General features: G+C 35.5%; 1 protein-coding gene across 3 annotated transcripts; it reads right to left on the bottom strand.

Annotated features, from left to right (window-relative positions):
• Positions 1-21,683: 21,683 nt before the first annotated feature.
• LOC107920623 (5-amino-6-(5-phospho-D-ribitylamino)uracil phosphatase, chloroplastic) lies at positions 21,684-24,292 on the bottom strand. 3 transcript variants are annotated; one of them, XM_016850423.2, is made up of 3 exons: positions 24,192-24,292; positions 22,523-23,746; positions 21,684-22,050 (listed from the first exon to the last, which is right to left on the bottom strand). In XM_016850423.2, the coding sequence occupies exons 2-3, from the start codon at positions 23,659-23,661 to the stop codon at positions 22,047-22,049; spliced, it is 1,143 nt and encodes a 380-aa protein (XP_016705912.1). In that variant the 5' UTR covers positions 23,662-23,746; positions 24,192-24,292; the 3' UTR covers positions 21,684-22,046. The 3 variants fall into 3 exon arrangements, with proteins under 3 accessions (XP_016705912.1, XP_016705910.1, XP_016705911.1); XM_016850421.2 differs by having other exon boundaries at positions 22,523-23,882; positions 24,192-24,279; XM_016850422.2 differs by lacking the exon at positions 21,684-22,050 and having other exon boundaries at positions 22,291-23,854; positions 24,192-24,277.
• Between the last annotated feature and the right edge of the window lie 2,579 nt (positions 24,293-26,871).

Consider the following 26,871-nt stretch of genomic DNA (forward strand, 5'->3'; position numbering starts at 1 on the left):
CTTTGACCTCGTTATTGGGCCTTATGGTAATTTGAGCCCATCACGCTCTTGAGCTTGAGTTGGGCCTTTGTGACTCGTATCAACAAGACTCTGCCATAGTTACTCAGCATGTTGTGAACTACTAAAGGTAACATGAAAAAGATTGGACCCAAGCCCATTCTGATAGTCCATAATAACAAAGGCAATGGTAAAGCTAAAGCTAAGACAAAGCCCAAGGTCAAAGGCAGGCCCAAATCCTAAAATGGAAAGGTTACACTGAAGCCCAAAGGAGGGGTGGCTAAGGAAGGAAATTGCTTCCATTGTGGTATGACTGAACATTGGAAAAGGAACTGCCCTGTCTATCTTGAGGAAGTCAAAAGGGCCAAAGCAAGCGGAGCGTTTGCTTTAGGTATTTATGTTATTGATATTAATTTATCAACTACTACTTCTTAGGTATCAGATACTAGTTGTGGTTCTCATATTTGTACTTCTGTATAGGGATTACAAAGGAGTAGGACTCTAGCTAGAAGAGATGTGGACTTACGAGTTGGAAATGAAGCAAGAGTTGCTGCAGTAGCTGTAGGAACATATAATTTGTCTTTGCCTAGTGGACTTGTTTTATGTTTAGAGGATTGTTATTTTGTGCCCAGTTTGACTAAGAACATTATTTCAATTTCTTCTTTAGACAAAATTGGTTTTGAGATAACAATTAAGAATAATTGTTATTCCCTTTATCTCAATAATGTTTTCTATGGTTCGACACAATTAGTAAATGGCCTCCATATTTTATATCAAGTTAATCACATTTATGACATAAAGACTAAAAGATCTAAAATAAATGACTCAAATCAAACTTATATTTGGCATTGTCATTTGGGCCACATAAGTGAGAAACGCATATCCAAACTCCATAAAGATGGTTTCTTTGATTCATTTATTTTCGAACAAATTGAAGTATATGAATCTTGCTTATTGGGAAAAATGACTAAAGCTCATTTTACTGGTAAAACTGAGCTAGCTAATGATTTATTGGGCCTAATACGTACTGATGTATGTGGACCAATGAACACACAGGCCAGAGGTGGATTTCAATACTTCATTACTTTCACTGATGATATCAGTAGATATGGGTATGTTTATCTCATGCGCCATAAGTCTGAAGCCCTTGAAAAGTTTAAAGAATTCAAAAATGAAGTATAAAATCAACTAAGAAAAACTATCAAGACACCTCGATCTGATCGAGGTAAGGATTTTTTAGCCTAGTGTTTGATGACTTTTTGAAGGAATGTGGGATAGTCTCACAACTTACTCCTCCTGGTACTTCTCAATGGAATGGAGTTTCTAAGAGAAGAAATCGAACTCTATTAGACTTGGTTCAATCAATGATGAGTCATGTTGATCTACTGACTTCCTTTTAGGGACATGCACTTGAGACAGTTGCTCTCACATTGAATCGTGTTCCATCTAAATCGGTTCAAAATATGCCTTATGAGATGTGGATTGGAAAACGTCCCAGTATACTTTTTATGAATATTTAGGGTTGTGAAGCTTATGTTAAATGTCAGATGTCTACTAAGCTTGAACCCAAATATGAAAAGTGTATATTTATGGGATATCTGAAAGAAATCAAATGATATTATTTCTTTAATCCTACTGAGAACAAAATGTTTGTTGCTCAGACTGGTGTCTCTTTCTAAAAAGAGAATTTGTCTCTAGAAAAGGAAGTAAGAGAAAGATTGAACTTGAAGAAATTTGAGAATTACAAAATACCACTGAACCAAGATAGAACAACAGCAGGTTCCATAAGAAATTGACAAACAAGTAAATGCTGTAGAAACATAACCACCGCGTAGTTCTTTAAGAGAACACCATGCACCTAAGAGATATGGATTTCTCGTTACAACACATGGTGACATTCTTCTTATGGATCAAGATGAGCCTATGACTTATCAAGAAGTGGTGGGGAGCCCAGACTCTGAGAAATGGTTAGAGGCCATCAGGTCTGAGATGGATTCCATGTCAGAAAACCAAGTATGGATCTTGGTTGACTCACCTGAAGGGGTTAAACCCATAGGGTGCAAGTGGGTTTTCAAAAAGAAAACCGACATGGATGGTAATATACAAGCATACAAAGGTGGATTGGTCGCTAAAGGTTTTCACCAAGTTCATGGTGATGACTATGATGGAATTTCTTCTCTTGTTCCTATGTTTAAATCCATCCAAACCTTACTCGCAATAGCTGCATTTCATGACTATGAAATCTTGCAGATGGAAGTCAAAACAACTTTTCTTAATGGGAAACTAGAAGAGGATGTGCACATGACACAACATGAAGGTTTTTTTTATTTGAAAGATGCTAGAAAGATATGCAAGCTACAAAGATTTATTTATGGATTGAAGCTACAACAACCTATTTTTAGTAAAATCAGAACAGTAGTTTCTGGACCACAAATTTGATGAGTAAATTATTATTTTATTATTTCTTTAATGTCTATGGGATGTTAGTAAGGTCATATTAAAATTTCATTAAGAAATTTTGATGTTAGCATGATTAATTAACTGAAAAGGACTAAATCGTAAAAAGTACACAAGTAGAGTTCTATTAGTTAAAGGTGTCAAATACCTATTACATTTTAATCTAAGTGACTTGGATGGTAAATAGACCAAATGAGTTGATAGTGGATGTTTATGGACATGGTTTTGTTGAAATTATTAAACTTTTTAAAGGTTAATTTGGTAATTAAGTAAATTAAATAAAACAAAAGTGTCATCTCCTTCATTTCATCAAAACCTAACCGATTTTAGCCATTGAAGAAGAGGAGGTTTTAGGTAAGCTTTATTCTCTTGAATGGTATGATTTTGAGTCATGTTTTTAATGATTTCTACGTTTTTAAGGTCATTTTAGCTTAATCTAGCTAGCCCGGGGATCAATCTGCAAAATTTTTTAAGCTTGAGGGTTATGTCATGAATATTTTATGTGATTCTTGATTTTTAATGATATATTATGAGTCCTTGTTGATAAATAAACAAGTTTTGTAAAGTGATTTTTTATGAAAATTGTATTTAAGGACTTGTTTGTAAAAATGGTAAAAGTTCATGGTAAATTTATGAAATGATGGTTTGTATGGATTGATTTAAGTCCCTAGAAAATTCATCTAGCTTGAAAAGAGGATTAAAACGTTCACATTTCAATTTATGAGCTTAAGAACTAAATTGTGAAAAGTTAAAAAATTAGGGCAAAATAATAATTTTGCATAAATATAAAATGTGGACTAAATTTAATACTAGGGATATTAAATGGATTGAATTTGTCTATTTGGATCAAGATAGACCACATACGAATTTAGATCATAAAAAGCTAAAACCTCGGATTAGTCGACTTCATTTCTACACCCTAGTTGTCGAGCTAAGTTCATATGTACGGATTACGATATTCATGTATTTCAATTGTATGTTATTATGTGTTTGTAATGTTATTGAACAATGTATTCAAAGCAATGCTATGATGATTATTGAGTCCCAGTTGAACCTTAGGAATTCGTAGGATACAAATGACATGTCATTAGGGATTTCATGTTTCGGGTGCTAGTCTTGAATGTCCTACCAATGGTTGAGGTCCTACATTTGTTGCGGATACTCCACATCTTGTGTGAGCAGCATCATGTAGCTTACATTCCAACCCACAGCTCGTGTGAGCAAGCCCATTTCACAGCTCGTGTGAGCAATGATGTAAAGGAAAGGTTTGGTTATATGTTTAAGCACACTTTGTGTGAGCTTTCTCAAGTACCCGATGATATTTTGGATGGTTCAACAGGAAAGAAAAAGGATTGAAATGGTAAGTTTCCAAATGGAACTATACACATGCTCATGAAAATGATGAATGAATCAAATGGTGTATGTTCATATGGAAATGAATTATCATATGTTTAATTCAAGTGAATTATGTATAAATGCACTAACTTGTGTATTGATGACGATACATAGGCTTGTGTCAAGCTTGTGATTGGATTATACTATGCTTATACTTAATGCTATATAAATGAAATGGTAAGTTATGTTTCATGTTCTACGAACTTATTAAGCATTATGTGCTTACGTTGCTTCTTTTTTATATTTTATGGATTGTTGAAAGCTCGATCGATTTGGAAGCTTGTTGGAGATCTATCACACTATCCATCATAAATATCGATAGTTTTTGATGTTTTGGTTAAGGTTGTAATGGCATGCATAGGTGGACTTATAATGATGTTTAGTTGATGATTTGGTATGTATAAGTTATTTTGATTTGGTACATTTGATGCCTTGCTAGTTGTGTCAATGTGGCTATGTTAAGATGCATGCTTGAATGGCTCAAATGGTATATGTTGAATTGGTTTGGATATGGTCAAGATATGGTATGTTTTGGGAAAGTATTGAGCTAGATGTGGATGACTGAAATGTGGTAACATATACATGTTTAGGTAAGTTATGGATGAATGTATTTGAGGTGCCTTGAATGGCATATTGGTTGGTTGATTTAGGACTCTTGAATTGGTCATTATATGTATGTTTTAGTAAGGTTTTGATGTCTTGATTATGGGACACGGCAGTGTGTCCCTAGTTCAAAGGCTACACAGGTGTGTGTCTCAGTCGTGTGAGGCACACGGTCGCATGACCCCTGTTTCTAAAATTTGTGAATTTTTCTTAAACTTTACAAATGTTTTTTATTTAGTCCTGAATCGTTTCTAAGGTTCTTTTTGGGCCTCGTGGGCTCGATTTAGGTTTGATATGTATGTGAATGATTACTTTATAATGTGTTTATGATAATGTGTGAAATGTATTTTTAAATGTCATGTTTGTTTGATAATGCTCTGTAACCCTAACCCGATGACAGATACGGGTCAAGGGTGTTACAGAAGTAAGCTTCTCGAAGTTGGAATCTTCCTTTTAATGATGCAACCAAAGAGTTTGGTTTTATCAAAAGTGAAGATGAGCCTTGTGTTTACCAAAAAGTTAGTGGGAGAACTACTGTAATCTTGGTATTGTATGTAGATGACATACTTATCATAGGAAATGACATACCTACCCTATAGTCTGTTAAAACTTTGTTAGGATGTTGCTTTTCTATGAAGGACTTGGGTAAGGCCACGTACATTTTAGGAGTCAAAATCTATCAAATAGATTAAGGCGACTCATAGGTCTAAGCCAAAGTACATACATAGATAAAGTACTGAAAAGGTTCAGTATAGAAGAATCTAAAAAAGGATTTTTACCTATGAGACATGGTATATCACTTTCGAAGGAAATGTGTCTTTCAACTCCACAAGAAAGAGAGCGAATGAGTAAGATTCCATATGCTTCGACTATTAGGTCTATCATGTATGTCATGCTATGTACTCATCCAGTTGTATCATATGCTTTAAGCATGATGAGTCGGTATCAAGTAGATCCTAGTGAAGGTCATTGGGTAGTAGTTAAAAATATCCTTAAGTACTTAAGAAGGACTAAGGATACATTCCTTATATATGGAGGAGAGGAAGAGCTAAATGTAAAAGGTTACACTGATGCTAGCTTCCAAACCGACAAGGATGATTCATAATTGCAAGCGGGTTTTGTGTTTTGCCTTAATGGTGGCGCTGTGAGATGGAAAAGTTAAAGCAAGGTACAGTTGTTGATTCTACAATAAAGGCCGACTATATTGTAGCTAGTGAAGCTACAAAAGAGGCAGTTTGGATCAAGAAGTTCGTATCTGAACTAGGGGTTGTGCCTAGCATATCAAATGCTATAGAACTTCATTGTGACAATAATGGAGCCATTTCACAGGAAAAGGAACCTAGATCTCACCAGCGATCCAAACATATACTTAGGCGCTTTCACCTCATTCGAGAAATCATTGATCGAGGAGATGTGGAAATTGCAGAGTACCAAGAGATGATAGTATTGGCTATCCACTCACAAAGCCTCTGACACACTAGAAGCATGATCGTCACACTAAGTCACTGGGTATTAGATATATGAGTGATTGGTCTTAGTGCTAGTGGGAGATTCTTAGAGTATGCTTAAAGACCAACCATGAAATGATTGTAATAACATACTTGTTTTACCTCATTTATTAATATAAGGTATTGCCATTATTATTTCAGTTTCTTTTATGTGAATATAAATAATATTTTTATAATAATGTCTTGAGAATAATATGATTATTCTTAAAAGGTCCTTAGTCGAGTATTATTGTGGGCTTGGACAACAATAATGCATTAGGACTAACATGTAGTTGATTGATGACAAAGTGTTGTGATGCGAACCTGGTTGCATCATGTTACGATTCAACTCGATGTCATCGAGAATGGCCTAAACTCGAGGGGCTCAAGTGCAAAATAAAGCTTGATCCAACTCAATCGAGCTCAATTCAGCTCAATTTTAGCTCAATAAGCTCATTCCTAGCTCACAAGCTCGTTTTTAGCTTACTTTAGTTTGCATTTAATTATGCTAGAAAAAACATTTAAAATGTGTTAGTTAAATTCGTTGGTTCGGCTTAAATAGTTATTAGTATTTAATTTCTTTAAATCTGGACAATTTAATTATGTGTGTTAAATATGTTCTATTTTAATGCATGTTTTTAATGTCTTATTAAAGTGCAGGTTTAATGTCTCTTATTGCTGCCAAATTTAATACGTCTTGCTTAAGACTTTATTAAATTTGTCTAGTTTTAATTATGTGTATTTAAATTGTCCAAGTTATGTTTTTAACTATGTTCAGCTGAATTTTATGTGAATTAATTTTGGTTCATGTGTTCTTGTAGGTGAGCCGAATTTGGGGTGCATTTAATTAAGATCCATGCACATCAGTTCAATAAATTGGTAGGTACATGCATGGACGGCAATGAAGATGCTTCAATGAAGGTGCATTGTGACCGATCACATGGAAGCTCAAATTCATGTCATGTGCATTCCTTAAAGATGAAGATTGTGGTTGTTCAATCTGCTCATACATGAATTAAACAAGAGGAACGAATCTGTCCATTCATGCACTCCAAAGGGAATTGTACGGGTTTTAATGTCATGCCTTGAATCTCCAAAGAATTTGTATAAGAACTTTTTTCATAAGTTCATTCCATGTCATTATGGATCCTGGTGCTTGCGAATCTAACCAAGAGAAAGTGTTATTTATTAAGGAGAAGGGGAACAACTGAAGACGAATAGCGTCATCGGTGACCTCGTTAAATTTAAAAATATCACAAAGCTGGAGAAACTGTTTTAAATGCTAATTTGGGTCCTCCGTCATAGTTCCTCTGAACTGTAGGTTATTAAAAATCATTTGGATCATGTCCAGCTTGATTTCAAAATTATTGGTCGTAATAGTCAGTCTTGTGATACTACATTGAATTGCATCGAGGGTTGGTAGTGCAGTCTCTCAGCGTGCGTTCCTCTCAAGCCATTGGTGGTGTTATCAGTAACTGTGGTGGTAGTGGCGGTAGGTCTAGTAAGTTAGGTTTGTTGAAGAGCAAATTATCGCGTAGTGGATCAACCGCAGCAGGTGGGTTATTTTGCAACTGTTGCTATTATTGTTGTCGACGATTTCTACTTAGTATTTTTCTAGATCAGTGGTTGGCTCTATAGGTGTGCCCCTACTCCGAGTCATACCCTGAAATCATCAAAGTAAAAGAAAGAAGTTAGCAAATAAAATGAATAAAATAAAAGGAAGTACAAATTGTATCTATAATTTAAAAATTTCCTAACTATCCTATTAAATGCAAAAATTAAAATCAATTCAGTTGTGTTGCCTCCCCGACAATGACGCCAACAACTTGACTGCCACCGGACGTACTAACGTCTATATTGTGAATACTGTGACCAAATATAAGTGTTGGCGGTTTCCACAAGTATACGAATCAGGTTGTAATATAGGTATACAATGAAGTATGGAAGTACTTCAAGGATCATACTCAAGAGAGGCGAGACTAAACTAATCCTAATTTATACGTTAATAAGTCTAGTTAGTATTTTAATTAAACTATATTACGATTAATCCTAGGGTAGTGATAGAAGCTATTTTATTAAACTAATAAAAGAACAAAAAAACAACTGGGAAAACAAATTATAGATTTAATCAGATCTAAACGATGAAGACTAACTCATTTCAGTGTTCATAATTAACTCCTATTTCGGGTTCTATCCAATCAAATGGTCATTAACCTAGCAGGGCCTCTCGGCCTCCACTAACCTAATGAGTCCACAAGAACTACTTATCTCATGACCTCACAGCCTAGACCGGATTGAGGTAAAGTTTTCATGGATAGGAAATATGAATTTTGGGTTCATTCCCACCAATATGACTTCCTAGGGTCGTCAAGCCTAGGGTTTTAAGTTCTTCCTATCCCAACCAGTTGATATGCTAAAAAACCCTACATAAAAGCTAATTAATCCCATATCGACTTGTTAATCTCCCGTTATCGGATTAGTTCCCCATGGATCTAACACACATCATGAACTTGGTTAAAAATTAAACATTAAAAACAAATTAAGAAAAAAGATGAAAAAAATCCTGATATATTAATAGCGACGCGAATGGTAATTCATCAAATAGTTTGATAGATCCACAATCTAACTTCCGTGAAGAATGAAATAAATATTAAACTATAATTACAATTGAAAATAAACCTAAATTACAAGTAAAAATAAAACTAAATAGGAAACGAAAAATTGAACTAAGTAAAAACTGTCTATAAACTATGCAAAGTAATCCTATTTATAGGCCTAGGGGTTGGCCATTAGTCCTTGACCTAATTCAGCTAACTAATCTTCGTTAAAGTTTATTGTGCAGATAAAAATTGATAGGGGGTTGCGCGCGGACCAAGATCGAGTTGTCAAGCCGCGGGAAAGTCCTACGAGATCTATAAACAAATTGGCTACAACGAAAACAGAAAATAGAGAACTAAACTTGTCAGATCAAGAAACCCAAATCGAATAGAAAAATAAATACTTGGGCAGCAAAGAAATCTGGAAATTATGAATGAAGAATGTTTCTCGATGCCTAAGAACGAAGCCGAATCAGATCTTGAAGTTTGGAATGGCTGAAACGCAACAAGAACAATTAATCCCAAGTTAATCAATAAATCAGTACAAGAAGAAATTAATAAAGAAGAACGAACAGCAAGAAAATAAAGAAAGTCCTAAGAAGCCTTGAAATCCCGAAAGATTTCACAACTCCCTTCAAACGGCTCTAATCTTCCCTCCAATGAAGAACAATGGCAAGAAGAAGGCTGAAGATGGCTCCCACAATCAAAAAGATTGTTAAAACTTCTTCTAAAGAAAACTCAAGAGAAAATTCTTGGAGAACTCAAAGAGAATTTTCACTCAACAAAACAAATCTGATTTCAATGTATTATTCAAGTGTTTTCACAAGGTGGCCGGCCAAGCCTATTTATAGGCCTTCTAACTATTTTCCTAATCTTATTAGAAAACTAAAAAAAACCTAATTATTAAATTTAGAGGGAAAAATTCGGCCAACGCATTTAATGGGCTGCTTGCGCTGAATTTTTTACATAGAATTAATCATAAAGTCTAAAAATTAAACTAGGTATTTAAAGAATTAAAATTTTACAAATTGGGCCACTTTGACAATTTGGCCTGATTTTCAACTAAGTCTCATTTAACTTTTTTGATTGGGCTTGGAACATCTTATTGGGCCTTGCCTTCAAAAACTTGGGCTTATAGTCCGTTTCCTTCGAAAATTGGTTCGTTGATGCTCATAACGGATATCCAATGCGTCTTAGCTGCAAGATTCGGTTTCTTGGACCAAGATTTCCAAGATTTGAAATCTTAATTTTCTTGATTCTTGAAATCGCTGCAAACAGTAAAATTGGACCAAGATTCGGTTTCTTGATTTTCTTGAAAACAAGAAAGTGAATCTTGATTTTCTTTTTCCTTCATGTACACATCTAAGGCCTTGCTAATAAATTCTTGAATGGTTCCATTTAGCTTTGAACGCATTTGTCTGGCCTTTGACCTCGTTATTGGGCCTTGTGGTAATTTGAGCCCATCACATTCTTGAGCTTGAGTTGGGCCTTTGTGACTCCTATCATTCCCCCCTTCCTCAAAAAGATTCATCCTCGAATCTGAAAAATCAAATGAAGATAAGTCAGCCACATTGAAAGTAGAACTTACATTGTACTCACAGGGTAGATCAATTTTGTATGCATTATCGTTGATCCGCTCGAGTACTTGGAAAGGCCCATCGCCCCTTGGGTCCAACTTGGTCTTTCTTTTTGTAGGAAATCGTTCTTTCCTCATATGGACCCAAACCCAATCTCCGGGTTCAAGGACAACCCGTTTGCGCCCCTTGTTTGCTTTGTTGGTGTTGACGTCATTTGTTTTGGCTATTCGTTGCCTAGCCTTCTCGTGTAAGGATTTCACCAACTCAGCTTTCTGTTTGCCATCTAAATTAACAATATGTTCAAGTGGTAATGGTGCAAGATCAAGTACTGTTAGTGGGTTAAACCCATAAACAAGTTCAAATGGAGAATAACCAGTTGTAGAAAGAATAGATCTATTATATGCAAATTTGACAAATGGTAGACATTCTTCCCAATTTTTAATGTTCTTTCCCACAACAGATCGTAATAAGGCTCCTAAGATTCGATTAACTACCTCAGTTTGGCCATCGGTTTGGGGGTGATATGTAGTTGAATAAAGTAATTTCGTACCAAGCTTACCCCACAATACCTTCCAAAAGTGGCTAAGGAATTTGACATCCCTGTCAGAAATAATTGTTTTAGGGATGCCATGAAGTCTTACCACCTCTTTAAAAAATAAGTTTGCCACATGTGTAGCATCATCTGTTTTGTGACAAGGAATAAAATGTGCCATCTTGGAAAACCTATCAACAACAAAAAATATACTATCTTTTCCTTTCTTAATTCGTGGCAAACCTAGAATAAAATCCATGGATAAGTCTACCCATGGTGAAGTAGGAATCGGCAAAGGAGTGTAAAGGCCATGAGGCATTACCTTTGATTTTGCTTGTTTGCATGTAATGCACTTAGAACATACCTTTTCGACATCCTTCTTCATATGTGGCCAATGGAAATGTTCTTGCAAGATGTCTAGTGTTTTGGCCACTCCAAAATGTCCCATTAAACCCCCACTATGGGCCTCATGCATCAATAAGTCTCGCATGGAACACTTTGGTATGCATAACCTGTTTATATGAAAAAGAAAGCCATCTACGAGATAAAACTTCTCAAAAGTAGTATGTCCACAATTTCTATAGATATGGCCGAAATCAGCATCATCATTATATAATTCCTTAATATGCTCAAACCTTAAAACTTTAGCATTCAATGTAGTTATTAAAGCATATCATCTAGACAAAGCATCCGCAACTACATTATCTTTACCTGTTTTATATTTTATCACATAAGGGAATGTTTCAATGAATTCTACCCATCGGGCATGCCGTTTACTCAACTTACCTTGTCCCTTTAACCACTTGAGGGATTCATGATCTGTATGTATGACAAATTCATTGGGCAGCAAATAATGTTGCCATACTTGAAGTGCACGAACCAATGCCAAAAGTTCTTTATCATAAGTTGAGTAGTTTAATTATGCACTATTCAATTTTTTCACTAAAATAAGCAATTGGGTGCTTATCTTGCATTAAAACAGTGCCAATGCCATTTCCTGAAGCATCACACTCAAGTTCAAAAGTATTAGTAAAATCAGGTAATTTAAGAAGAGGAGCAGAACATAACTTAGCTTTTAGGGTCTGAAAAGCCTTTTATTGACTCTTACCCCATTTGAAACCCACGGATTTTTTAATAACCTCTGTTAATGGGGCAGCAATAGTGGAGAAATCTTTCACAAATCATCTATAAAAACTAGCTAAACCATGGAAAGATCTCACCTAAGTTACTGATTTAGGAGTCGGCCACTCCTTGATTGCCTTGACTTTGTCCTTATCGACATGAATACCTTGAGCACTGACTATGAAACCTAAAAATATTAGCTTATCACAACAAAATGTGCATTTATCAAGGTTGGCAAACAATTTTTCAGCTTGCAGAATATCTAAAACGGTTCTAACATGGAAAACATGATCATCTAATGTCTTTGAGTAAATTAAAATATCATCAAAGTAAACTACTACAAATTTATCGAAGTGAAGCCTTAAAACGTGATTCATTAATCTCATAAATGTACTCGGTGCATTAGTAAGGCCGAAAGGCATAACTAACCATTCATACAATCCAAATTTTGTTTTAAAGGCTGTTTTCCATTCATCCCCTTCCCTCATTCGAATTTGATGATAACCGCTTTTTAAATCAATTTTAGTAAATATAATTGAACCATGTAATTCATCAAGCATATCATCAAGTCGAGGAATTGGATGTCTATACTTTACCGTTATTTTGTTGATTGGACGACAATCAACACACATTCTATACGTACCATCTTTCTTTGGTACCAATAAGACAGGAACGGCACAAGGGCTTAGGCTCTCACGAATGTACCCTTTGTCTAGTAACTCCTCAACTTGCCTTTGCAATTCCTTTGTCTCCTCGGGATTGCTTCTATAAGCTGGTCGATTTGGCATTAAAGCTCCGGGTACTAAATCAATTTGATGCTCTATCCCACGTAAAGGTGGTAAACCTTTAGGGGCCTCACTAAAAACATCCTCATAATCTTGCAAAAGACACTGAAACACACTAGACAAATTTTCGTTAATGTTAGATAAAGATAAATAGTTTTGCCTAAACCTCACAAGGATACAAGGCTGTTTATTGTGTAGGGCTCTCCGCACATCTTTTTTTGTTACCATCAAATTTTTCACTCTAATTTTACCACTTGCGGATTCACTCACCTTTGGGCCATTTATATTTTGACTTTTTTCACTACTGGCCTCTTTTCTCTCTGTCTTTTGTATTTTTCCTTTCTCCCTCACCCCCTCACAAAATTTCATCATCTTTAATTGATCCTTATATACATCATTGGGATTTAAAGGAGCAAAAGTGAATTTTCGGCCTTTAAACACAAGGGAGTATCTATTGAGCTTACCTTGGTGTGTAACATCACGATCAAATTGCCAAAGCTGTCCAAGGAGCAAGTGTGCCGCATGCATTGAGACCACATCACACCATACCTCATCCTCATAATTCCCGAGCTTAAAAGTGACCACGGACTATTTTGTAACTTTAACTTCTGAGCATTCATTAAGCCACTGAAGGTGATACGGCTTAGGGTGCTTGGTACAAGGTAACTTTAAAGAATCCACCAAATAACTGCTCACTACATTCGAACAACCCCCACTATCAATAATAAGTGAACATAAGTTACCTTTTATAAAACACCGAGAATGGAAAATATTGGTCCTTTGGTTATCAACATCGTCTCTCATCTGGATGTTAAGTGTGACAGCCCAAAATTTACCCTAGTCGGGAAGTGGTTTCGGGACCACAAGACCGAGTCGTAAAAATAATTACTTGCTATATTCTATGCTTATTATGTGTGAACATGAGTATGTGGAAGTTTCACTCCCTAATTTTACCAATTGCATGAGAAATTATTAATTGGGATCAATTTGAGACATTGTAAAAATATGATAGTCTAATTCAAATGGTCTATTAGTGCATGTACCAAAAAGAGTGGTTTTGCATGTCAAATTGCCCAAAAGATGATGGGTGGCCGGCCAAGGAGTGATGGTGCTCCACTTATTCCAATTTATTATGTTTTGTTTAGTTAACAAATGACTTAAAATAATTATAATAAAATGGAATAAAAGAGAAAAAGGGAAGAGGAGTGTTCATATTCTTCTCCACCTTGCCAAAACCGAAACCAAAGAAGAGAAAAAGGAAAATTCTCCTTTAGGCAATTCGGCACTACATCTTGCTAGTAGGAGGTAAGTTTTGAAGTGTTAGTTAAATCTTCTTATATGTTTAAGTCAATTTGTGAATGTATTTTTGACAATATTAAGAAGGATTCAAACTTTTATGATGGTTGGACACTAAACCGTGTATCAAAGTGCTAGAATTAGTAGTTGTTTACATGTATTATTGAATGAGTAGAAGGTAGAAAGGGGGTTTAGATGGAAGGTTCATTTGATTTATTTTTGTCCTTGTATGAGAAGAGGTTCATTGTTAAGGCCGAATGAGCATGCTAGATTAGTTGAAAAAAAAAATGTTCATGCTATGAGGTAATTTGAATAATTGACCGAAACATGGAAGGAAGGGTAAGATTTATAAATTATGTTTTAGGGTGAAAGGTATAATGAAAGTTGTATTAAGTTTAATGTGCATACTTTGGTCTAAGTGTGGAGGAGTATTCGGCTAAGATAGTTGAATGTGGGTGTTGCCGATTTTTAAATGTAGATTATGGGAGTAGCTATAATGGGCATTAAGATGTTGAACTTAAGAAATTAGAAGTAAATGAACTTGATAGTATTTAAGAGATAGAGGTGATAGATTAATGTTGCACATTCGGCTATGGTTAGGCATGTTGATGACCTTATCTTGATTTAAATAATTAGGCATAAAAGGGTGGTAAAGGGGATGGAATTGTTGAATGATTAGTTGGGTAACAAAAGAGGCATTCGGCCATCTCTTGAGAGCTTGGGTGATGTTGGGTTTAAAATTAGCAAAGGTAACTTACCTAATGCATGTGCATGTGTGATTAGATTTTTTTTGATGACATGATAGTTGCATGAGGTTATTAGCCGAATATACTAACATACATATACATGTGAAATTGGATTGTAAATATTTAGCAAGGTGGTTAAACTAGTTAAATTATTGATTTAGCTCAAGGAGTTAAAGGAGGTGAATCGAGCAAAGGCAAAGAAAAGGTTATCGAGTAGCCGAGTTGGAACCGTCTTACCCAACACGAGGTAAGTCATTAAGCATGTAGTTGGTATTATTTCAATGGTCATAATGTTATGTATTGATGCTGAATGGAATGAATAAATGTACATATATATATGCATGTACGTATGTGATGATGAAATTGTTGAATGAAAGAAAAGAGGTAAGATGTAATGAGTTGTTGATCTCGGCACTAAACGTGCGGGATAACCATTTATGACCATGACATTAGCGAAATTGTACAGCACTAAGTGTGCGATTCGACTATGTTGCACTAAGTGTGCGAAATGAATATGATGCACTAAGTGTGCGAATTGACCATGCGGCACTAAGTGTGCGAGTCTGACTATGTAGCACTAAGTGTGCGATTTCATTACGTGGCACTAAGTGTGCGAGTTGATTATATAGCACTGAGTGTGCGGGCTCAATATACATTCGTGAATCATTATGGACACTATGTGTGCGACACTATTAAGTTGATCGCGGACAGCGGATCGGGTAAGTGTCTTGAGTACATGGCTAATATGTGCTATGCGTATACTTGGTGTTGAGCTCGGTAAGTTGAACCTATGTGACAACTATACTTGAAGTCACGTACATAAAAATTTATCGTAGGATGGGTGAAAGGCCGTTTTGTTGTTTGATTGTAACGAAAATAAATTGATTTATGAAAATGCTTCAATGTCCTATTGATGAGTATATGAATTGTGAATGCATGAATTGATATGAAATTGAATCGGTAGGTTGGAGGAACTATGGCATGGTTCGGTATGGATGGAGTAAATTGTCTCATTCCATTTTGTTCCTCTTGTGATAATGTTATTGATGTATAGTAGAGCATTGCTTATGACTTACTGAGTTATAAACTCACCCGGTGTTTCCTTGTCACCCATTATAGGTTGCTTGGACTCATCAATTTTTGCGGGGTCGGGCCGTCATCGAAGTCATCACACCGGATAGCAAGTTTTGGTACTTTCTTCTTAGTGTGCTTAGAAGATCATTTTGGCATGTATAAGCTAGTACGTTGTGTTAGAATTATGGCATGTAAACTTTAAGCCATGCGAAAATGGCACGAATGTTCGATTGAGTTGGATCAAGGGTAGGCATGAAATGGACCTAGTTACTTTCGTAACAGATGCTGGCAGCAGCAGTGTCATGAGATTGAAAAATCACTAAAAATAGTAGGAGTGGAATTAATTGATGAATAAATTATGTAATCGAAGCTCGATGAGTCTGATTTCATGAGGAAGTAACGAAAAGATCATATGGGCAGTATATTAAGGGATAATCAGATTTTTGTGGGACAGGGCCAGAATGGTTTCTGGATTCCCTGCTCCGACTTTGGAAATTCATTATAAATTAACCAGAGATAATTAGGGGTCGTACCATATATGTACAGATTCCTCTCTGAGTCTAGTTTTCATAGAAACAAACGGCACCAGTATTGAAGCCCCGTGCAGGGAGATATTCAAGTCGTAATGGGCAAAGGTCAGTGTAGTCGACCCCTGCAACTTGGGGAACTTTGACTAATAAACTGTACTAATTGGCCCAACCAAAAATTCTAGAAAAAAATACATAGATGGGCACATGAGTCTAGTTTCTGGGAAAAATTACGAAACTGATTTTCGAGTTACGAAACTCAAGATATGATTTTTAAAACGACTAGTACACAGATTGGGCAGTGTCTGGAAAATAAATTTTGTAAGGGGTTAAAGCCAGTTAACACCTCGTGTTCGACTCCGGTGTTGGTTTCGGGTTCGGGGTGTTACATTAAGTGTACGGCGAACTACAAGGCATTGAAAATCGACAAAGTCCCCTTCTTTCGGTGGTTCAACCAACTCCTCTCCATTATCACTATCATCCACAAGTTCGAGCATATCTGGATCTGTTTTATCGGAGTCGGAAGTGTACTCACCATTATCTTTCATAAGAAGTAATCTCGTGTTAGGGCATTCCCTACTATAATGACCACGCCCTTTGCACTTAAAACATTCAATCTCACGAGTCCTCTTCACATTCAAATTGCCTAAATTGGGCTGCTTAGAAGGTGTTTGCGCTTTAAAAGGAGCCCCTTTTTTCCAATCTGATTGCTTACTTCCATTACTCAAAGAAGACTTATTAGTAACAAAAGGTGATTTCGAACTTTTAAAATCAGAATTGGAAGTATTACCTCTGTAATATTGTGAAGTAGAGAAGGAACCAAACCTTTGTTCCTTTAGTTGCTGCTCGATCTCAATGGCTTTATGAACTGCTTCTTCTAAATCAATATAAGTTTGTAACCTCAATGCATTAGCTATTGGCCTATTCAAACCATCAATAAATCGAACCATAGTTGTTTCATCATCCTCCTCCACATTAGCTCTCTGAATGAGCATCTCCATCTCCTTAAAGTGTTCATCCACCGTCCTACTACCTTGAACAAGTAGTCTAAGCTTTGTTTTAACTTCTCTATAGTAATGAGGCAGAATAAATCTTTTACGCATAACTTGTTTTAACTCCTCCCATGTCGTAATCTCACCTTCATAATTCCTATGATGATTTACCCCAAGTTGAGTACACCAACTTAATGCATAATCTGAAAACTCCAGTGTTGCTAACGCTACCTTTTCATCATCCGGACATTTATAATAGCGGAACATAAGCTCAATTTTAGATTCCCATTCACAATAAGCTTCTGGATCGTTCTTACCACGAAATTGAGGAATTGTGAACTTTGGTTTTGCCAAAGAGAGTTGCCCACGATCATGAAAATCATAGTCAGTTCTAGGGACACGTCTAGGAGTGCGCCTATGAGCAAGAGGCTGATTATCCACATCTTCTTTAATTGGACCCCGATACTGGGGCTCTTGATCCAATCGCATCTCATTGATAGTAGCACTCAATGTTCGAAGTAAGGCTGCCTGTTCGTCTAACTGTTGTTGGAACTTTGTGAATGCATCATGGACATCATTATGGTCATTATCAACTTGACCAATCCTAGACATTTTTTTTTCAAAAACCTGCAAAACAAACACTCAACACTCAAAAAGGAAAATTAGCAAACCTCACCATTAATCACTCAAAAAGAAAAATCAAATTCTCAAAGAGGTAGAATTCAGTCTTGTGAGTTCTTTAGTAGAGTCTATATCAATCAATTAGAAAGTGTATGAACCGAAACTACCAAAGAATCCTAATTTGCACTAGGAGTCCAAAAAATGACGAGACACCAATTGATTCGTGTTGCACCGAGGAAGAATTGTGCACACGTTTAAATCCTACTAACACAAGAAACAAGAAGGTGTTAGATATTTTAAAGGGAGAATAAAAAGCAAACAAATGAAAACCTACAGGTAAGAATCAAAAAAAATTGCTAAAACCTGAAAACCCGAAAAACTGCGGAGTAACTTGACAACTTCATTCAAGGTGTTCCCTATATCCAAAAATCACAAAATTTAAACTGGAATGTCCTTAAATATTTTATATTTGATCTGGAAAGTTTCGGCACTAAACTCAACCCACTGAAGATCTTTTTAAATTTTTTCTTGATTTCATCTTTTTCAATTTTTTTGACATTTTATACTGATTTTTTTGTGGAAAATATTTTTTTAATATTCTATCACAGTGCTAAAAATATGTATGTAAAATTCTAGACAAATCGGAAAACGTTTACCCACTCAAATGATTTTTTTCCCAAAAATTTTTTTGGGTAAAAACTGTTGTTTAATGTTTTTAAAAGGAGATCAGTTTAGAAATCATCCAAGAACACCCAAAATGCCCAAAATCTGATACAAAATGATAGGGGGTTGTGCGCGGACCAAGATTGAGTTGTCAAGTCACGAGAAAAGTCCTATGAAAACTATAAACAAATTGGCTGCAACGAAAACAGAAAATAGAGAACTAAACTTGTCAGATCAAGAAACCCAAATCGAATAGAATAAGAAATACTTGGGCAGCAAGAAATCTAGAAATTATGAAAGAAGAACGTTTCTTGATGCCTAAGAACGAAGCCGAATCAGATCTTGAAGTTTGGAATGGCTGAAACGCAACAAGAACAATTAATCCCAAGTTAATCAATAAATCAGCACAAGCAAAAATTAATAAAGAAGAACGAACAGCAAGAAAATAAAGAAAGTCCTAAGAAGCCTTGAAATCCCGAAAGATTTCACAACTCCCTTCAAACGGCTCTAATCTTCCCTCCAATGAAGAACAATGGCAAGAAGAATGTTGAAGATGGCTCCCACAATCAAAAAGATTGTTTAAACTTCTTCTAAAGAAAACTCAAGAGAAAATTCTTGGAGAACTCAAAGAGAATTTTCACTCAACAAAAAAAATCTGATTTCAATGTATTATTCAAGTGTTTTCACAAGGTGACCGGCCAAGCCTATTAATAGGCCTTCTAACTATTTTCCTAATCTTATTAGAAAACTAAAAAAAAACCTAATTATTAAATTTAGAGGGAAAAATTCGGCCAAGGCATTTAATAGGTTGCTTGGGCTGAATTTTTTTCATAGGCATTAATCATAAAGTCTAAAAATTAAACTAGGTATTTAAAAAATTAAAATTTTACAAATTGGGCCACTTTGACAATTTGGCCTAATTTTCAACTAAGTCTCATTTAACTTTCTTGATTGGGCTTGGAACATCTTATTGGGACTTGCCTTCAAGAACTTGGGCTTGTAGTCTGTTTCCTTCCGAAATTGGTTTGTTGATGCTCGTAACGGAGATCCAATGCGCATTAGCTGCAAGATTCGGTTTCTTGGACCAAGATTTTCAAATTTTGAAATCTTGATTTTCTTAATTCTTGAAATCGCTCCAAACAGCAAAATTGGACCAAGATTCGGTTTCTTGATTTTCTTGAAAACAAGAAAGTGAATCTTGATTTTCTTTTTCCTTCGTGCACGCATCTAAGGCCTTGCTAATAAATTCTTGAATGGTTCCATTTAGTTTTGAACGCATTTGTCTAGCCTTTGACCTCGTTATTGGGCCTTGTGGTAATTTGAGCTCATCACGTTCTTGAGCTTGAGTTGGGCCTTTGTGACTCGTATCAGAAACACCCTTCACTTGTTAATTAGCCTCGTCACGTTAGTGTCGCGACATCTTCTGGCCTGTGTCGCAACACGATTGGCAGTCTACTAGCTTAGGCGTGTCATCAGGGATATGTCGCGACACCCTATGGTTGTGTCGTGACACTGAAGGCAGCCTACTCATTTGATACTTCTTTTGATGTGTTGCGACATTGTAGCTCTTTGTTGCAACTTCGCAGGCAGTCTACTATTTTCTTGCCTCCGAATAATGTCCTATACACTCACTGGACATGTCAATCTACCTTTAGGCCTCTCTTGGCCCATAAGGTCATATAAATAGTCGAAATTGATCATTTTATTATCGAAGGAATAAAAATGAAAACTAAACAAAAACATAACTAAATTGCTCTCCTACAAGCTCATTAAGTACATAAATTAATTTAATCTACTACAACAAATTGCAATAGATCACACTACTAGGATGCTTTTGTGATATGTTTTGGTTGTGGCATTGAGGTGTTTGATCAAGGTTTCAAGTTGATAAAATGTGCATTTGTGGTTGCCATTAATGGTAGGTTTTGATATAAGCATAAAAAGGCATGTTTCGGGTCACACGGTTGACCACGCGATCGTGTGTTATACACGGTTAGTGACACGATCGTGTGCCACTGGTATTTAGGAAGCATTAGGCTTATACGGTTTCAGATTGTCACACGGGCCAGCCACACACTTGTGTGAATACTTTAGTTTTGGTGTGCATGAATACTTTAGTTTTGGTGTGCCAGTTTGTTACACAGTGACAATTAATTACATGGCCCAGCCACACGACCATGTGACTTTTGTTGAAAATTTTACACTTTGACCCACACGGCCTCAATGAGACATACGAATTGGATACAGGGTCATGTGACTCAATGCTACATGATTTCGGTCTGCCACACGACCTGGCTACACGACAGTGTGACCCCTATTTTGCACTTTGCCTTTCTTTTGTATAAAGTTTCAAATTAGTCCCTGTTTGGTTCTGAATTGATTTTAGAGCTTGCGTAACCTCGATTTAAGCTCAAACTTGTACGCAAAACATGTTTTATTTGAATGATTGAGATGTAACGAATGGTTTGATGAATCTTTGATTTATTCTCACATGTTCATGTTCTGTTTATTATTGTAGCATCCGTAACCCAATTCCAGCGACGAAGACGGGTGAAGTGTGTTACAAAAATGTTGGCTTTATCACAAGTTTCATACATAGATAATGTATTAGAACGTTTTGCTATAACTAATTCAAAAAAGGGTACACAATCTCCAATATCAAGCTTTCATCTTTCTTTCGATGATAGTCTCGAGACAGCAAAAGAAAAAACAGAGTGTGAGAAAATTTTCTTATGTTTCAATAGTACTAAGTCTCATGTTTGCAATATTATACATACATCGAGATATTTGTTTTGCAATAAGTTTGGTGAGTCGATATCAAGCAAATCCTGATACAAGATACTGACAAACAATTAAGCATATACTCAAGTATTTACATAGAACGTGAGATTATATATGCTAGTATATTTAAAAAGGGATTTAACTCTCATTGGATATATTGATTCGGACATTCAATCATGAGGAGATTAAAAAAAATCAACATTAAGTTGTGTTTATGTCCTAAGGTTTTTGTCCTAAGTTGCATAGTAATAATGTAGAGAAATGTGAAGCAAAGTTATACTGTAGACTCCAGTATAGAAGCCAAATATATGATTGCTTCTAATGAAAAAAAAAATCTTGGCTTCAAAAGTTCCTCGTAGATCTCGAAATCATTCCTAAAATAAAAAAAAATACATACAAATAATACAATTTAATCACAAGAACTCAAAATCTTCTCAATTTAATTTTCTTATAGATAACTTTGATTTCTCATAAACATAAATTCTATTTGCAAATTTATACGAGATTCCTGTAACATAAATTACTACCAATAGACACCACGGAGAGATAAATGCAAGAATAAGCCTTCGAGATCGTTGGCAGTTACAACCTTGCTAAAACCCGACTCGATTTATAATCAGTAACTATTCGGGAATACTAGTTAAATATTAAAAGCTATAAGAAAAAAAAGCTATTTTAGTATTAAATATAAAACTGATCGCAAGTCAATCATTTATTTCAGCAATTATCATAGAGGTAGGAAGGAGCGGCTATCTCAAACCCAGGCTATTGATGCAACTCAAGCTTGACCGTAATCACCTGCCAAAATACCATCCATGCCTCCTCGTTATATCAAAATTTAAAGAATGAACATGCAGAAAGAGTGACCTCAACCTGAGTCCACCCATAAGATAAAGAGTAAAAATGTCCAGAAACAAGAAACTGAATGGCTTTTGATCAAGTTAAAGGAAAACATAAGCATCCAGCAAATTCTGAAAACCAAAGCAACCCCCATGTCATAATCTGCGGAAGTAACCAGTTAAGATAACAAATGCAGGATAACTAAAGCAAGCAGCTATACACAATGAAGCATGGAACAACAAGTCAGTTAAGTACAGCATATACATCATACAACTACTAGTACATACACTGCCATGTTAAAAGTAGTCCAATGCAGACCACATTTCCCCTTTTTTTTTTCTTTCTTTTTCTTTTTTTGTTATACACATCAGGTCCACTGGGAAACCTTATCACCAGGAACCATATGAATGTAAAATTCTTTTGAAGTTACCAGAAAATATCATCTATTGCTATTGAGGTAGATGGCCGAGACTCTTCTTCCTCTATCTCCAACTCTGACTCAGGCTCCCTGGAACCAAATTCAGCCGACTCTATATCAGCAAGGTTCTTCAGATCAACAATTGAGAGCTCATCTAAATGGTTCACCACCAAGTCTGCAGCCCCAAGCTCATATACTGGATGCTTGCTAGCAATCGTCACACACTTCATCCATGCATCATGAGCAGCTTCAACTGTCTGATTAGAGTTCCCAAACACAATGCAGCGCTCAGGTATAAATTTCAGAAGCTGTGCAGCATAAACAAACATTTCAGGATCTGGTTTTCCCCGGTAAACATCTTCTGCAGCAACAATGACGCTGAAGAACCCTTCCATCCCAATGGCTCGAATGGCAGTCTCAAGAACTTTTCTTGGCCGGGTAGATACCAATGCCATTGGTATCTTGTAACGTGTCAAGGCATTTAGAAACTCTTGGGAACCATTACGTAATCTATATATCCCACCTTGCAGAGCTTGGTAAACTTCTTCCCTCCTTGCAGCCATTCTTCTCAATTGTGCTGGATCTCTTGACCAGCACAAAACTTCAGAAATTGCTTGCTCATTTTTCATCCCTTCTATTCTTCTGAGGATAAAGGCAGGGGGAGGAGATTTTCCCTCTTCCTCAGCAAGAGCCAGCCAGGCTTGCTTCTCAAGCTGAGGATTATCTTCAATTATAACTCCTTCCCATTCAAATAAAGCGCCTAACCAACCACAGCCCATCCTTTCTTGTCGAAGCAAGGGATTGTGTAAAGAAGGATTATCAGCTCTGTTCTCCGGCAACCATAAGCGAGGCTTTCGCTCTACACTAGTATCAAGTAGATAACTCCAGTTTCTTGGTGCTTTTCCTTCATATGAATAAACCTCTTTTGTCAGCTCCATTGCAAGCGCCTTGATGGATGAATTAACTAACCTTTCCACTCTCAATCTTGGCGAAGGAGGAACAACAATCGTTTTGCCAATAAATTCTTTGAAAGGAGACAGGAAGTTACTCAAAGATTTCTGTTTGCAGGAGACATCCCTAGCGGAAAATCTTCCACATAAAGGGCGGTGTCCAAGAAGTGAAGTTGTTGCAATCGACTCTACCATCACCATGTTTAAACAAAACGGGTAGCAATATCTACAACCCCCAAACTATATCTTAATAAGATCTTATTTACGCTGCAAATCTCTGTGAACTCTGCTGAATCGAAAGAAACGATTGAGATTAGAGAACAAAGATTCAAACTTTCGTCAAGATACATCCAATTCTCCCATCAGCCATCCAGATAAACCCTAAAACAATTTACTAAAAGGACCAAGCTATTGTAAGAACGCTGCACGAAGAAAACCCTAAAGTGATTCTTTATTACCGAACATAAAGGCGAATAATTAAAACAACTTTGTCAACTTAAAAATCTCAATCATAAAAAATAAAAATAAAAATAAAAACAGAAGAAAGAAGTCCTCTTTTAAGGAAAATGAAAGATGACCCATTAATGTTAAACAACGGCAGATTAAAAAGAAGCACAGACAGAAAAACGCTGAAAATATCCAACAATCAACAAAAAAATTTAAAAACAATTCAGCTCAAATGACATGTAAATAGAGAATAAACATGAAAATGAAAGAAACGGCTGAAGAACCTGGGAAGGAAAGAGTTGTTGACGAAAGATGCTACGGCTGTTATGACAAAGAGAGAGAATAGATTCTCCTCCTAAGAATAATTTGTGAATCTCCTTTCCTCTTGTACTTGTTAAAGTAGAAAAAAGATTTATTATTTCTAGGGTAAATTGTCAAAATAGTTATTTTTGTTTTCCTTAAATTACGTTTAAGTCACTTATGTTTAAATATTATGTTTAAGTCACTTATGTTAACATGTTGTAACATTTTAGTCACTGAGCCGTTAATTGTCGTTAACAGTGAAACAGTAAGCTGACGTGATAAGTTAAATCATTATTTCAAACAAAAATTTTAAGTTAAATTATACAATTAGTCCCTAAATTTTTTTTTGTTTTAAGCACTTTTTCTTTTATATCCTTTTAGCTTTCCCTTCTTCTTTTTTCATTCTCTTCTACTTCTCCCTCTATGTTTCTCCTTTCTCCATCTCTTTTAACGTAAAAGAAAAAAAAATTAAATTTCTCAAAATGAAAAAAATATAGGGACCAATTGTATAATTTAACCTAAAATTTTCGTTTGAAATGATGATTTAACATGCCACATCAGCTTACTGTTACACCTTTAATAACAATTAACACTCAGTGACTAACATGTTACAAGACAATAACATAAGTGACCAAAACATAACATTTCAAATATAAATGACTAAAATGTAAACTGAAAAAATAAAAATGACTATTTTGATAGTTTACCCTTATTTTTATTTTCTTAGAAATTATTTTTTGGGTGTGTGTTTTGAAATAAATAAATTTATGGAAGGAAAAGAAGACCGGTGATGGCCGTGGAAGAGTGTCGACGGTTCAAAGTGGGATCCACTTTTTAGACTTGCAAATTGCAATCATCTCTTTTGCTACGTGGTTTCAACGGACCATTTTCATTTCACTTAAAAAAAACCGTTTTTGATTAGCTCGCCCAGCCATCCCACATATACCAAACAGTTCCATGTCCCATTAGTTTTCCTTTTTTTTTTATTAAGGTTAATGTCCCCTAAAATTTATCTGAATGAGTAATATGAAATCTGTACCAAAAAATTTCAATGTAATATTTGAAATTCTGTACCAAAAAACTCTGTTAAAATTTTGAGCTGATATGCCATTATTCATTGGTGCAAGTTTTTGTCTATTTTGTGTTTATAATTTTGGTTGGAGGTTTTTAGGAGATTGTGCAACAAATTAGACCTCATTTTTGTTAACAGGAAGGAAAATATATGGATATATTGGAATATATGAAGAGTGTTTTTTCCATGAGATATGCAATCAACTCAAGACTTGGATAATCTTTATATTTTCTTATCATAATATGAGCAAAACCTTAATGATAATATTCTATCTTTTACAAGTTGGATGCGCATGTACTTAATTTCTTATATATATTGAAGCTTTGTTGTTCCGGTGAGAGTAAATCTGAAAAAAAATTTATGATACTCGAGATAATCTCTTGATAACATGACAAGCAAACTGATCATGGGAGAAATAAGAATGACTAGATCAAGCCCTTCACCATGCCCAAGACAATGCCCAAGCCTAAGGCTCTCCACTACTTCAACCTCTATTTGCAAGTGGTTCTTGCAAATGGGTTTAATGCATTTCTACATATGTAACACTTCAAATTTTTTTTACAAAAACTAGTAGTAGTGATTTTTGATGAAATTTACAATTAGGGATTAATTTGTTAAATGCATAAATTCTAGGGTTTTATTGTGAAATGATGACAAATATGAGTTGTTTCAACGTCCCTTGCATGTTTAGTTAACATGGATTTTGATTAAAATGGTTAGATTTTAAGTTATTAGTCTAAGGACTAAATTGTGAAAAAATTAAAATTTTAGGGGTAAAATAGTAATTTTGCATAAATATGAACTGCGGATTAAATTGAATACTATAAGTTTTAAAGGGATTGAAATTTTCTATTTAGATCAAGATAGACCATGTTCGGTCCTAGATCGAGGCAAAACAAAAGCCTAAAAATAGCTCGATTTAACTTCTACGCCCTAGTCATCGAGGTAAGTTCTTATAATTGGTTATCGAATTAAAGCTATTTCAAATCATATGTTTATTTATAATGTGAATTGATCGATGTATAAACAAATCAATGCTATGACGGTTATTGAGTCCCAATTGAACCTTAGGAATTCGTAGGATACAAATGACATGTCATTAGGGATTTCATGTTTCGGGTGCTGGTCTTGAATGTCCTACCGATGGCTGAGGTACTATATTTGTTGCGGATACTCCACAGCTCATGTGAGCAGCATTGTGTAGCTTACATTCTAACCACAGCTCGTGTGAGGAGGCCTATTTCACAGCTCGTGTGAGCAATGATGTAAAGAAAATGTTATGGTTATGTAAAGGCAGACTTCATGTGAACTTTCCCGAGTATCCGACGAAATTCTAGATGGTTCAACGGATATGAAAAGGAAATGAAATGGTAAGTGTTCAAATGAAATGTATACATTGAGTATAGGATTCTCATATGATGCCGAGTTGATAATCTAACTATGTACCTAACCTACACACAAAAGAATTACTTAAGTGTTGTTCAAATGTTTATTACTTAAAGATTTACACATAAGCTATGTAATCATAATTGTAAGCTCCATAACATAAAATAATCATTATCTCACAAATTTAAATTAGCATATTATGA

The sequence above is a fragment of the Gossypium hirsutum genome, chromosome D13, assembly GCF_007990345.1.
Source record: "Gossypium hirsutum isolate 1008001.06 chromosome D13, Gossypium_hirsutum_v2.1, whole genome shotgun sequence".
Classification (NCBI taxonomy): Eukaryota; Viridiplantae; Streptophyta; class Magnoliopsida; order Malvales; family Malvaceae; genus Gossypium; species Gossypium hirsutum.

Excerpts from the sequence above, each read along its gene's own strand:
- LOC107920623 (XM_016850423.2), bottom strand. The coding sequence starts at position 23,661 with ATGGTGATGGTAGAGTCGATTGCAACAACTTCACTTCTTGGACACCGC.